General features: G+C 35.6%; 1 protein-coding gene across 1 annotated transcript in view; it reads right to left on the bottom strand.

Annotated features, from left to right (window-relative positions):
• Window positions 1-14,584, bottom strand: part of LOC114654582 (nuclear factor of kappa light polypeptide gene enhancer in B-cells 1) — a 149,372-nt gene that overhangs the window by 19,287 nt on the left and 115,501 nt on the right. Inside the window, exons 12-16 of the mRNA XM_028805206.2 lie at window positions 13,556-13,714; window positions 8,524-8,616; window positions 7,455-7,658; window positions 6,264-6,405; window positions 5,703-5,817 (exon numbers count right to left, since the gene is read on the bottom strand). Of these exons, the coding sequence (XP_028661039.1) occupies window positions 5,703-5,817; window positions 6,264-6,405; window positions 7,455-7,658; window positions 8,524-8,616; window positions 13,556-13,714 (713 nt within the window). The remainder of the gene's footprint in view (window positions 1-5,702; window positions 5,818-6,263; window positions 6,406-7,454; window positions 7,659-8,523; window positions 8,617-13,555; window positions 13,715-14,584) is intronic.

Below are 14,584 nucleotides of genomic sequence, written 5' to 3'. Positions count from 1 at the left end.
TGAAGTAGTTTATTTAAATGCATTAAACTTAATTATTAGTTAGTTCATAAATAAACTTTCGTATAGAGAAGTTACAAAAATAAGACGAAGGGAAAAATGATGGTTTAGGAATTGGAAATGTCCTTTATATCTAGACTAGCTGAACTCCATGGCTGCGCTCACACTGTAATGAAATTTCATCAGTGGACGTTGGCACTGTATCTGATCGTGTTCAGCTCTGACGGGAGAGAGTTCCCCGCGTGGGGAGAAAAGCACATGGCCGTGATATCTCTGGCAATCAGCAGCTACCCTTTAACACACATGGAGCTCCGATTTCGCTCTCAAAAATGTCAAACATTACTTCTTAACAATCTGTAGATGATAAAGTCTGTTGAACAAACAGGTAGCGCTAGCTAAGCGGAGGCAAGGTGCACTCCAACACGTGGTGAGACGTAGACCAACTCGAACAGAGGCTGACGAGTGAATGAGGAAGGCCCCGCCTACCTGCTCTCGGCCCACAGCCACTGTCTTGGATTTGCATAAATACATCGGTACCGCAAGCGAACTATGATACTTAGCGTGATGAGAGAAATCACTAAATCAACCAGAAAGTCCAAGCAAATTATAGAAAACAACCAGATCTAAATCCGTTAAGTAATTCTCTCGTGAAAACCGGTCAGACATACAGACAGAATGCACTTGGACCACAACATTTTTAAAACCGTTTCTTACGAGCACCTATGGGCCAAGGCTAACTTACAAATTTCAAGTCCCAAGTCATCATGGTTCAGGAGATTTTGTGATGAGTGAGTCAGTGGTATTTGGCTTTTATATATATTTACTGTGTAACTGTTATTAAAAAAATCTGTATCTCTGAATATGATTTATGTAATTAGTAATTTGTAAAGTTATAACTTCATGTTACCTGTGTATTTGCTACAGTGCTTTGAGCCTGCACTCATTGAAGAGTGCTATATAAAAATAAACATAGTTGGTCTCGTCCGTTACGGGAGATGGACGTCTGAAGTGGAGCTCCGTTAGCAGCGGCTTTATTTTTTCACTTATTTCTTATTATTTTGAGATATCCTGTATTTGCCCGACCCGAGGAGTTTCCACTATAGTATATAAACATGAGTAACAAGAAAGGGGGTCAGAAAGAACCGGAAAGGAAACTGAAAGCTACACCCAAGTCTAGACAGACATCAAGCCCAAGTGCGAGGTACAGCCTTTCAGAGACTAACCTGGAACTGGCAGGCGAATGCACAGACTTCCCAGGACCCCGCTCCACTGCATCATCTCCAGTCGAGAGTGAAAATGGGAGCGAAGGTGCAAGTGATGCAGGTCACAACAGCTCGCCGATTCCAGAAGATCACTTGAAACTAGAAACGGCCTTGCAGTCCGTGCTTTCATCTACTCCTCGCGAGCCCGAAGCATCGGCTATAACCGGGGTTGCTACTTCACCCGCAGAGCACAAAATCTGAAGCGATTTGTCCGAACTGAAGGAAACGATCACAACATTGGCCACGGCCACAGTCACAGCAATAAGTGTGCTTAGGAAAGACATTCAGAAAAATATGAAGAAAGAAATAAGTGACTTGCTTAAGACAAACGAGAAGCTGCGGCAGCATAATAAAGACCTGGAAATGCATCTATATAATCGTTTTGATGCAACCATTAAAGGTATGCTGGGGAAAATTGAGGAACACATTCAAGAAAATACGTCTAAACCGAGAAAACTTGCAGATCAGCTAGATGACGTTAAGCAGACATTCACAGCTCGAATTGAAACAGCGGAACAATTGGCATCTAACGCCGATGGAAAAGCTACAGCTGCAAATTCCGAAAGCAAAAAACTTGGAGACAGACAACTGTGATTGCATTTGCTACACTTTTGGCACGCAGACTTATTTTGCTAAACTGGAAGAATCCTAATTCTCCTCTTTTAAGTCGGTGGGAAACCGATGTTTTATACTATTTGAAATTGGAAAAAATCTAATTCTCAGTTAGAGGATCTGTACAGAACTTTTTCAAAACCTGGCAGGATCTAATCAATAATATTTTAGAATAAGCTCTTAAAGCACAGAGGAAGCAATTCTCTCAAGACATCTCCGCATTTCTTTCTCTTCTCCATTCATCTATATTGCCCTATAAAACTAATCAATTTAGGTATGTTTACAAGCTTTAAGGTTTACTCCATTGGCCATGCTCTCTTTCTCAGGGGTGGGGGTCGATTTGTTTTCAATCCTATTTTTTGTAAAAACTGATCTATTTGTATGGAATGATTACAATAAAATTAATAATATTTTTAAAAATTTAAAAAAATAAAATAAAAATAAACTGAATTGAATTGAACAGGTAAACATGGTGGTATCAATGTTGTTTTCAAACATCTAAACAAAAAAAAGTCAGTTGCCTGTATGTTGCTTTCAGTTTTAAACTAAATCCTTTTCTTTTCTAATCTTACATTATTAATTTATTTCTGGATTATTTTCTGACTGAGACTGCCTGCAGTGCCTTCCTTATTCAGAACAGATTACTCCATATGATCAAAAAAGACCCAGAATTAAACATTACACAAGCATGTAGCTCGGAGCTATACAACTCGATTATCTGTATATGTTCATCATCTGTTGCACAGCTCAGGGCTTTTACAAAATGATCATTTCACCATGTCTATTCATGAAGTAGGTAGTAGGATCCACTTAAAAATAAACTGTGTCATCCGCCATGTTTATTGTTATATATAAGTAACAGAAAAGCATCATTTTTAGAGACACTTTTTGGCTGAATTAGTTTATAATTTAACAATTATATTTGTAACATGCAACAGAGTTTAATGTATCACAGAGTAAACTCCTTATTGGAACAGTTTCATGTAAAAATCTATAGTAGAGTATATGCTGTTTTGTTAAGTTGCAGTCTAACAAAGTGGTTTTTAATGCAACTCTGTTAGCCCAAAGTAGTTATCTAGGGAACTGTGTCTGAACAAACGTGTGGTGGAGACTGAACTCTGCCAGCATGTACTTTTATTATAATTTCAGAATCAAAGAAATGTATTCTTGAAAATTGGGCTCATCCCGATTCTGCACCTATGCTCAGCCATCTATTAATGTTGGTGGGCTGCTTTAAGGTGTGGGTTGTGCATTTACTTACAAAGACCATCTTGAGATTTCCTTGAAAACCCCTTGGACATCTGACTGTAGGCAACTTTAGCACAATAGTGCCAGGGTTGGACACTTTCAGCTTATCTACTGCTGCTTTCAAGAAAGCTTTTACCAGCAGCAGCTGTTACTGCAATCATCAAAACTGTGACATCAAATGTTTGGTGTTAATTAAAATGTGGGGGTGGACATTACGAGACAGCAACGGCCTGAGCACAGTAGTATGGGGGGCCCTAGGCCGGCCAAACCTCACCACCACCTCCTGCTCTTACACCAATCTCACCTGACATTTTGCTCATGATAAAATCTGCTCCCTGATGTCACGGACCCCAATATTCACTCTTTTCACCAGTTTCCATCTTGAGATGGACATGGACGTAAGTAAGGAATATTGAGACACCCACGGTCTTTTTAGCTTCTTAAGAAATTCAGTTTGACTGTTGGACTTTTTGTTAACCGTGAAGCATAAATTTCAGATAAATGGAGGAATCCAAGCTTAGCCAAGTACTCTGTAGAATAATCAGTGTATTTAATTATCAGTAGCTTTTGTTTTTTTTTGTAAATTGCAGCATGCAAGTAATTGTTGCCTACATTGTCCTTTAGCACTAGGACTTGCTTATGTAGTTCTGCAATTAATCAAAATTAGAATGAAATATAGTGCGTATAAGTTTATTGATGCATTATTCAATTTTTTTTAATAAATAGCCTAAATAAATACTTCTTTGTTGCATAAATGGTGTGGTAAACAGACTATTTATCATTATACAATGTAAATAAACAGCAGATGGTGTTAGTTGCCCCTTTTATAAAACCATAATAAAAATACAAAGTAATTTTTTCTTGGAAGAATGCATGCTAGGTTATAGATCCAAATAGATTAAATACACAACAAAGTTTATGGTGTAGAATGTCAGATTTGTTTGTGTCTGTCAAAGAGTAAAAATGAAAGCAAATTCACCAACATTAAATTACTTGTTCTGCGTTTACTGGTTACATGTGCTGCCAATCAAAATAAGCAACGACTGCTATGGTATTTTCTGGTGCAAACAATTCTGCTCCATTTAGTCCTGGAATAACCACCAGGTGGAGCACTTCAGCTGCTATTAGAAAAGACCTGGTCAATGCTCAAAATTATAAAATTTTAATTGTACACTGGATTTAAACATTAACAGAAATGAGATTCAATGAAGCAATTAATTAAAGGTGTCACTCAAGAGTGATGAACAATGAGCACCATCTTTCAGTCATTTTGGCTTGCACTGTGTGTGGCTACATCTGTACACGAGATAAGCAGTTTTTACAAGAGAGAGAATTCGGTACTTGTGTCTTTTGAAATATGTATTAAGTACCAGAAGCTTATTGATAACATGCTTGTTCAACTTCTTGTTTTGTACACTATAAGGCTTCTATTTTGTGAAAAAGTATGTGCTAATGCTATTTGAACTTGCAGTTTCTATAGAGTGCAGGAGTGGGCAAACTGTCCATTATGACTCATGCAGCGGGCTGTATTTAAAATCTAGGTGTGACTATGAACCCAAGTAATCTAACACACATATGAATATGCATTTTAATTTAAAAACTATTAGGAGCAATGCTCAAATGCCAAAAAGAGACACTGTCCTAGTCATGATCATGAAAATGCTTACTTCTGCTGAAGTTGTTACTATCAACTGATTGCAAAGATCTGTATTTATTATTGTTAGTTTGCTTCGATACTAGCTTTTAGTTATTTTCATTTGTGAAAAGACCTGCTCGCAACTGTATATGCTACCAAATAATGATTGCTGTGCACACAAAATGTTTGCAAAGCCTTTGGAACAAATCCAGAGTAGTGTGCAGCTGGTAGAAATCAAGCACTGAAACTCTGGTAAATGTATTTTCAAGTTTACTGAGTGCGTCTCGTTCCTTATTTGTCTCGCCAAACACACAGATTGATGTACAAAAAAATCTGTTTTGGTCAATCTGCAACCATTAAAAACTGTGTTCTTTCTAACTTCCTTATTACACATTTGAAAGGTCCTCTTTATTCTGATTTGAGCAAAGACCTGGAGTAGCACCCAAAGTCCTGCCTTCAAGGCTGTCTCTGCCAATCAAATCAGTTGCTTATAAAATCAGCCATACACAAAGCTCATATTGTAAAAAAAAAATAATAAAAAAAAATGCACATGCAAGGAAATCAGTTAAAACATACATACTGTACTTCAAATGCTAAAATCTTGGTTTATTTAATCAATTTTTGGTTATTTTTGGATTATACAGCATGGCAATTAATTTTGCTAACACTTGCCAGCTTTACCGTAACATCTTCTTGTTAACACCTCACCAGGACAAGAATATCAGGTATTCCTATAAGAAGCCTGTGGACTGGATGCGGCCCACAAGCTCTAAGTTGCCCACTCTTGATAATGGCTAAAATACAAAAGATATGCCAGTTTGGAACCTCATTGTATCCTCAGTGATGCAACATTTTGTTTAAATGTTGCTATCTACATACTCATGATGGACTTACCTGTTACATGACACAAGAAAGATACTTTCAAATTATTATTTTTTTAATCATACCTGGTACAGGTCATTCCTCATATTGATGACATCTTCGCCAGGAATACTGGCTAACACATCGGCAAGATTTTTTACTGCCTCACTTTTGCTATGGATAACACCCAGGTGTAAGCCCCTGCATATTTTTTATTAAAAAAAATAAACAAAAATAGTATCAGTTTTAAGTAGACAATATTAATGCAAACTTATACAATAACACACAAATGTCTGAATGTTCTCTTTTAACTTGTCTGTGGTTTTTACTAAAAGCTTAAGCTACTTTCCCAGCAGAGAGGTTTTTTGGCATCAGTGGATTTCAGCACACTATGAGATGCTTTGATTAATCAGATGTTTTTTTTTGTTAACCCATAAAAACTCTTGAAGCTTCTTATGAATAAATCTTCTGTTTATATTCTTTGTTGGGTCAAAATGTACCCTGAAACATTTCCTAAATGTCTTATATAAAATGACTCCTATCTGAAGTGATGTACAAGTATAAAAAGAGAGCCACTAATCTGAATTGTAAACTGCATAAAATAAGTTATAGAACTTTAAAATGAATACAAGTAAATTGTCACTTACGTATCTCCATTTTCATCCTGAGTAGCTATGAGAGGTCTCTGAACAGCCAGTAACTCTTTTACATCCCCTGTGATAGCGTAATTGAAAAGAGCACAAGCATGATGCAGTGCAAGCTGAGCTTCCTTTTCAGTGAACTGCAGGTCTACAATGAAGAGATACCATGTTAAAAATCACTGAACGCAGACACTCTTCCATGCAGTGTGTCCCATTTTGAGAAGACAGCTCAAGCAACACCATTGTTTTTTTTTTTTTCACAGGAAGAGGATTTGTTTGTTTCCTATCTGACTGTTTTAGCCAGAAGAATAATTCAATTACAATATTACAATTCAAGCATTCTGCGACAGAAAGTCCAAGTCAGACTCGTCGTAAGTGGTAATAGTAGTTTAAAAAAAAAAAAAAAAAAGGTGTCTGATATTTGAGAAAGATGTTTCTCGACTGTGTGGATAATTTTGGAAGTTTCCAGATGTCTCTCTCATGAGGACATGAAAAGACTATTATTAGCATTTAGAGCTGTGGCCAGACAGAGATGGGTCAACAATCACAAATTCAGTACAGATAATAGACCTGGAATTGAAGGAGGAGGAGAAGATCAATGCCAGTGTGTCAAAGCATGCAAGTACTAAAATGTATAAACTAGAGGAAAGATTTGTCAATTCAATTGAATAAAAGTGTAGAAATCTTACAAAAGCATTTAAAATCTGGTTTTGTATGACTTGGGGAATTCTTTAGACCAGAATTAAGGAGGGGAAGTGTATTTTTAGCCCCCTTTATAAGAGAAAAGGGAAACTAAGCTAACTTATATTTAATTTTGTGTTTTTTTACCTATTGTCCTACATCCTTACATACCTGTATGTATCCATCTTCTATTTTCACCATGTTATGAACAACCTGTTTCATTTCCCTAATCACAGTGAGCATGTTTGGATTATTTATTGAAGAATATTCTATAGCAATGTCTACATCACAAACAGAGAATGAGAAGGTTGATCTGTGTGGATGGTGAACAGTTTATGAATGTTATTTATAACATTTATAAAATAGATGTCTTTACATCAATTTGTTTTTCTTGTTCAGTGTTCAAATATTGTAGTCCGAGTATAGGCAGGATGTGTTTCCTGAGACCTGGACAAAGTACATAATGCATAACAAATACTTTCTACTTTGACAATGTTATCTTCTATAGCAACTTACCAGGAGTAACAGCATCTTCTATTGTCACTTTTTCAGACTCTTGCAAATGTTTCACATCATCATCTGATGTATTCTCCCCCTTTAAAGTTACAGCACCAGGTTCTAATGTTTTTTGACAAGAAACCACTGAATTGCCTGGTGGCCACCTGTCCTCATCCAGATCACTGTCATCATCACTGTCAACGTTAGGAGGACCTAGTGCTGCTGCAATATTGAAAATGTTTAAAAAAACAAACAAAAACAAATGGGCTTACTTGACAAAGTAGCAGATATTACAGTAATGGCAAATTATGACAATCTGGTTTAAATACAAAATCAGAAAAACAGAAATAATAATATAAAAGTAAATTTACATTTTTGTACTTTTTTTTGAAGGTTTACAGACTGGGACACTATTGTAGTAAATTAAATCAAACTTGGCAGGCCTGTAGCTCTGAAAAGAAGGCATCTTCTCAGTGCGAGTCTATTTAAAAACACACTGCAGCTCCATTTGAGACATTCACATTCTTCTATCTGAAGCCATCTCCTCCTATCATCTGTACTTCTCCAGACCAAGAGTTTGAGTGCTGGATAAATCAATAGTTTAAACTCAAAACACACTTTGTGGCCAGAGGATCTTTGTGGATTATGTTTGGAACACAAATGTCTAGTCTTCTTCAAAATACAAGCCTCAACGTGAGTCTATCTAAGCAGAACTTATGATGAAAGACAAAGTCCGTATGCAACTGTATTTGCCACATCCACTAACACTATCTTCTTCTTCTTTCGGCTGCTCCTGTTAGGGGTTGCCACAGCTGATCATCTTTTTCCATAATCCACTAACACTATAAAACATCTAAACCTAGCCTGAATATAATCCCCTACCCTATCCCTAATATACATTGAGTATATAAGCATATAAGTTGATATAAGTATGCAAACCTATGTAATCTAAAAAATGGAAACAGATTTTTGAATTTATATATATTTTATATTTGAATTTATATATAATTTATACATATCAGCTATTAAATATGGAAATACCACATACTTCATTTATTGAAAAACAAAAAGAACCTGCTGGCCTTACCATGTTTTAGTCCAGGACCACTTCCACCTGAGCCTTGAGGAAAATAACCAGTTCCGAAATTATTGTAGTTTGAGAATCCTTGGAAGTTAAATCCTAAAACAAGAAAATGATGACTTAAAATTTCTTTTAATTTGAAAATAAAAATGTTACTTAATTATAAATATTTGAATATATTACATAATATCATATTATGCAGCAAAAGTGTTGAAAACCTCACCCCGTCACTGTTTATGTGTGGTCTAAAGCTTCTCTTTCTGTCCAGGAGGACTTTCTCAGAGCACGCCATTTACATTGGATGGCAATTGTAATTTTGTTTGTTGTAAGTGAGCAGTGGGAATATTTGTGAGTGCAGTTCTACTTAAAATAATAAAATGCAGAACTCACAGAGTTCAGGCGTTTGTTTCTTAATTTCACACCCCCTATTCTTATCCTTTTTAATACAATGTGTAACTGAAATGACCAACTCTTTTCCAGAAGGAATTGTGATATTGATCACCAAATGGTTGATTCAGTTTAATAATATATTAACAATTTCAGCTGTTTTCATATTCTTCCATAGAGTGTATCAAGAATAAAATGAGAGAAATTCTAAATTTTAAAATATCAGAATATTGATTTAAGTTTATTAATCAGGTGTACACACTATAATGAGATTCATGCACCTCTTCCACTGTGGACAGTGGACCAATCGAACTACTGATAGCCAGCACTTAATGGTTACTCACTGAACCAATTAGGAATACAGAGATAATTTACCTAAAGCAGAAGCACATAATCAAACTAAGTTGAGTGAGAAACCACTGGGAGCAAAAAACAAGTCAAGTTCCAGCATATCAGCAGCTCAAGAGCCTGAATGTACAGCCTAGCATGGACATAGCTTATGAGAAGGTGGGAAAACCCACAGACTTTGAAAGACAGTGCTATTAAATTTTGTTCAGATGTGGCTTCAGTTTCTCAAAGTTTCACTGCAGTCAGTGCATGGTCACAACCAGCAGCACCAATGCTGCCACAGGGCATGTAAGAGGTCAATTCTGACCTGATACTAGTACTTGGTGCTCAGCAGCATGTCTATTGAGACTGAAAACCTCTGGAGGATCAAGGAAAATAATATTATACACCTCTCTAATTATATGCTATGGAAAATAAATATTAGTACAGTTTCAAATTCTCAAAATGAGTATGTATTGATAAACAAATATTTTGACAATATTTGAACTCTGTCTACTTACTGAAACCTGGCTTAGTAAACCTGACAATATTCCTAGAGATGATGCAGCATCCAATGGATTACCCTTCCTTCATATATCAAGAAATCTTTGTTGAAGAGGAGGCCTTAGAATAAACCTATGTCCGAAACTGTATATTGCTTCTACAATGTAGGTATCTTCACATTTTGAGGTGGTTATAATAGACATTAAAACAGAATCTGCCACAGTTTCTTGGGATTAATAAAGTGAACCTAATCTAATCTGTTTATAGTAATAATTTACTGAACACCATGGGCATCTGAGTTACTCACATGTGAATTTACTGTGGCAGCTTTTAATCTGACCGAGCTATAAAATCATAGTTATGTAGTGCAGTTGATATATAATGTTAATATTCACATAGATATGGAAACAAGCACTAGCAAATGTGTTTCATACTTGTATAAGTAAGGCTCTTCTAAATTGTTAAAGGTCTAAATCATAATCATACATTTCATGGACATCTCGCCTGCAGCTCATAATTTTGGGATATTATGAGGATCCTAATTGAGAATATAGAACAACTGACATAAGTATAATATGGCTCTGCCAGAGGCCATAGATACTGTATAGTAGCTTCCTGAAACAAAATCAAATGGAGCACTACATCATTACAAGATAAATAAAAAAGTTTCCTAGGTAGGAAGGATACAGATAAATTAATTCATCCATTAGTTCTATCACATGGTTCCTGCTCTTAAGTCTTTACACTGGCTTCCAAGTTTATTAAATCCAAACTTGTATACATAAAGATGTAAATGGCCTTCAGCTTACTTGCTTATCGGAGTTGTCACAATTCCAAAATTTTTGTAGTCAATCCTAATACAAGTGACATTTCACAATACTTGATACCCATTTGATACCATGGCAACAACAAAAATCCCATTCAAATAAACTTATTCAAAAAAAAAAGAAAAAAAAAAAAAACATGAACAAACTAAATTTAAACAATGGCAGGCTGCCTTCAAGTAACTAAACAGTTTCCTTTCATTAGAAGTACTATGTTATTCAAGTGAAAAATATTTTCTTTTGATTCTGTAGCAGAGTATAAAATATATAAATAACTAACGGTAACAACACCTTGAAAATGGTGGCACAGACTTCATGTAGTTACCCAACTACTATTTAAATAAACTAGTATTGACATTCATAAATATCAAAATGTAATGAATTTTCTATTACGCAACTTTCCATGCAGAACAATACAAGCGCCATGAAGAAACAAAAAACCATATGGAACAAAATAAGGTCACCAACTAACAGATTATGTTATAATCTCTCATTGTAATCACCACGATCAATTTGTGCACTCAACAGTGCTTAGAACACATCAGAACCTTTAAAGTTGATTTTCTCACTTGTTGTGATAATGTAGGCATTACAATAAAAAAAATCTGGACAACACTGTTAAGAAAGTTAAAAACAACAAAAAGTTACATTTTCATCAAACTGAGGCTTTGTGTGGGTGTCCAAGCTATACCTCTTTTATGAACACAGTGTAGACAGGAGTCAAAATTTACTGAAAAATCCACTTAAAAAACTATCATTATACTGTGTTGAAACTTGACTAAATGGTAAGGATGTTTCAATGAACAACAGCTTAAAGAGTAGCATAATTTAGCACTTGAACATATTAAACAAATAAAACATACCATTCATAAACTCATTATTGTCAAAAATAAACAGTAGTCGCCTCAGGCACAAATAATGACAAGAACTGTTATTCTGGATAGAAATACTTTAATAACACATTATGATACTGCTTGTTAATATAATGTTAAATTAACCTCAAACATGCTCAGTATAAAAATCAAGATGTCAGTCCTTCAGGTGTTTAGCCAAGTTAGATGTCTTTCCTCTATGGTTTGTATTGGTCGGAGTCACACAAGCTTACAGACTTGTTTTCAGAATGAATAATGTTGCCCTGAGCATCTGCCTCGAAGGCAAAGCATTTCTAGACTTCACTCTACTCATAGATCACATTACTGGAGGGACCCCGATGACTTCAGGTTACTGTTTGACAATTATATTCTGTGCTGTTGTTTTATTTTATTTATAATTTTATTGATTTTATTGTAATCATTCCATACAAATAGATCATTTTTTTACAAAAAATAGGATAGAAAACAAATCAACCCCCACCCCTGAGAAAGAGAGCATAGCCAACGGAGCAGGACTTAAAGCTTGTAAAAATAAATAAACTGATGAGTTTAATAGGCGGATAAAAATAAATGAAGAAGAAAAAGAAATGGGAAGAGAGTTAACTTCCTTCAGTGCTTTAAGAGCTTATTCTAAAATATTACTGATTAGATCCTGCCAGGTTTTGAAAAAGTTCTGCACAGATCCTCTGACTGAGAATTTGATTTTTTTCCAGTTTCAAATAGTATACAACATCAGTGATATATGTTATATTTTACCATACCTACATAGAGAGATTCGCACTGCCAAAGAATGGGGGTGTGTATTGGTCAAGTATGTAAATAAGATTTAAATTGTAATCTTCGTATATGATAATACATTTTTTTTTAATAGCAATGCCTTTGATTTTGAAAGAGCCAATGACACTGTACACCTGCATACCTTTACTAAGTTTGTACTGTAATACCAATCAACACTCAACATTTCACACTTTTCCACAGAGTGTTGTATGCACACATGTTAAAAAATATTGAGGAAATAAAAAAAAAAATCTATGTGATGAAATGGAATAAAGTGCCAAAAACCAATTACTGATTTATTTTTATAGCACATGTCAAGCCATTGTTGCAGAGAATATGGTATGGCCGAGGATGGTGGTTTTGATTTAAGTCAAAGTAATTACCATTTCTTACTGACAGAGATTCACTCAAATCCACAATATGATGAGGTAGGCTTTGATGCAATACACTGTTGTGATTCACAGTAATTTTAAATCAACTCGGAATGATTATTTATAATCTTTATAACACCACCAAAATCCCGCTACTGGTGCTATCTCTTGTAATACGAAATCATGAAGCAATCTGTGCCGCAATTCTTCATAATCTCCTTCTCACTGCTATAGAAGCTTTTTGCAGCCCACACCTCTAATGTTTTGCCTTTCGAGTGTTATAATTGTGATGCTGTATCATCACTACTGTCAGCCATTTCCTCATGTTTCTCTTTATGTTCTTTTCACATGCTGGTGCGTATTCCCAAGTAATTACTCTACTTGCTGTCAGACTGAGTGCAGTACCGCACTTTTACTCGGTAGTGAAAGAAGTGTACAAAGTACTGATACAGTTTTTTTTTTTTTTTTTTTTTTTTTTTAAACTGTTCAGTTACATTTTCTGAATTCTGGTATTTATTTGGTATCAAAATTTTGGTTCTTACGAAACCCTCACTTAACATTACATACAGATTATGATCAAGATGGCAGTGTGCTACAAATTCCAAGAATGACTAAAACAGTGTGAGGTTGGTCTTTTGTCTTATTTTATTAGTTTTTATCCACCTACTCAGGTGCATCTGCTGACCCACTTCATTTAGTGCCGTATGCAAATTTAACAAATCGTCTGTTAGAAGTGATGAAATGTACTGCACTACCATCAGAGCACTGCATCAAACATTAAAGTAACTTTATAATTGTGGCACAGCAAATTATTTAATGATGAATGTATTATTCAATTAAAGAAATTAATGGTTTAGAAAAAAATTATTAGACAAAGTCCTATTGTTTATTTAAAATAAAAGGGAGAAACAGTCTGCAAAAAACATGAAAATGATTACTTTCTTTAGTCAAGTGGATCCTTCTTGAATGTGCTTACCCCCTCCAGGGCCACCAGTGTTGCCTCCTCCTCCTCCTCCTCCACCACCACCTCCTCCTCCTCCTCCTCTATAAATTCCTCCTGATCCAGACCCTGGTGGTCCGTAATCTGGGAAACTGGGTAGAGTCTTCTGTCTCTTCCTCTGGACCTCCTCCTTGTCTATGAAAGGAAAACAATGTTTTTCATGAGGCTGTTATTACTTAACTTCTTTCTGTTTAACCTACAGTCATATGAAAAAGTTTGGGAACCCCTCTTAATTCTTTGGATTTTTGTTTATCATTGGCTGAGCTTTCAAAGTAGCAACTTCCTTTTAATATATGACATGCCTTATTGAAACAGTTGTATTTCAGCAGTGACATTACGTTTATTGGATTAACAGAAAATATGCAATATGCATCATACCAAAATTAGACAGGTGCATAAATTTGGGCACCTCAACAGAGATATTACATCAATACTTAGTTGAGCCTCCTTTTGCAAATATAACAGCCTCTTGACACCTCCTCTAGCCTTTGATGAGTGTCTGGATTCTGGATGGAGGTATTTTTGACTATTCTTCCACATGAAATCTCTCCAGTTCAGTTAAATTTGATGGCTGCCGAGCCTGGGCAGCCTGCTTCAAATCATCCCATAGATTTTCGATAATATTCAAGTCAGGGGACTGTGACAGCCATTTCAGAACATTGTACTTCTCCCTCTGAATGAATGCCTTTGTAGAATTCGAACTGTGTTTTAGGTCATTGTCTTGTTGGAATATCCAACCCCTGCATAACTTCAACTTTGTGACTGATGCTTGAACATTATCCCGAAAGATTTGTTGATATTGGGTTGAATTCATCCGACCCTCGACTTTAACAAGGGTCCCAGTCCCTGAACTAGCCACACAGCATGATGGAACCTTCACCAAATTTGACAGTAGATAGCAGGTGTTTTTCTTGGAATGCAGTGTTGTTCTTCTTCCGCCATGCAAAGCGCTTTTTGTTATGACAAGATAACTCAATGTTGGTCTCATCAGTCCAAAGCACTTTG

This window comes from Erpetoichthys calabaricus, chromosome 7 (genome assembly GCF_900747795.2).
Source record: "Erpetoichthys calabaricus chromosome 7, fErpCal1.3, whole genome shotgun sequence".
Classification (NCBI taxonomy): domain Eukaryota; kingdom Metazoa; phylum Chordata; class Cladistia; order Polypteriformes; family Polypteridae; genus Erpetoichthys; species Erpetoichthys calabaricus.
This window is presented reverse-complemented; position numbering and strand designations above follow the sequence as displayed.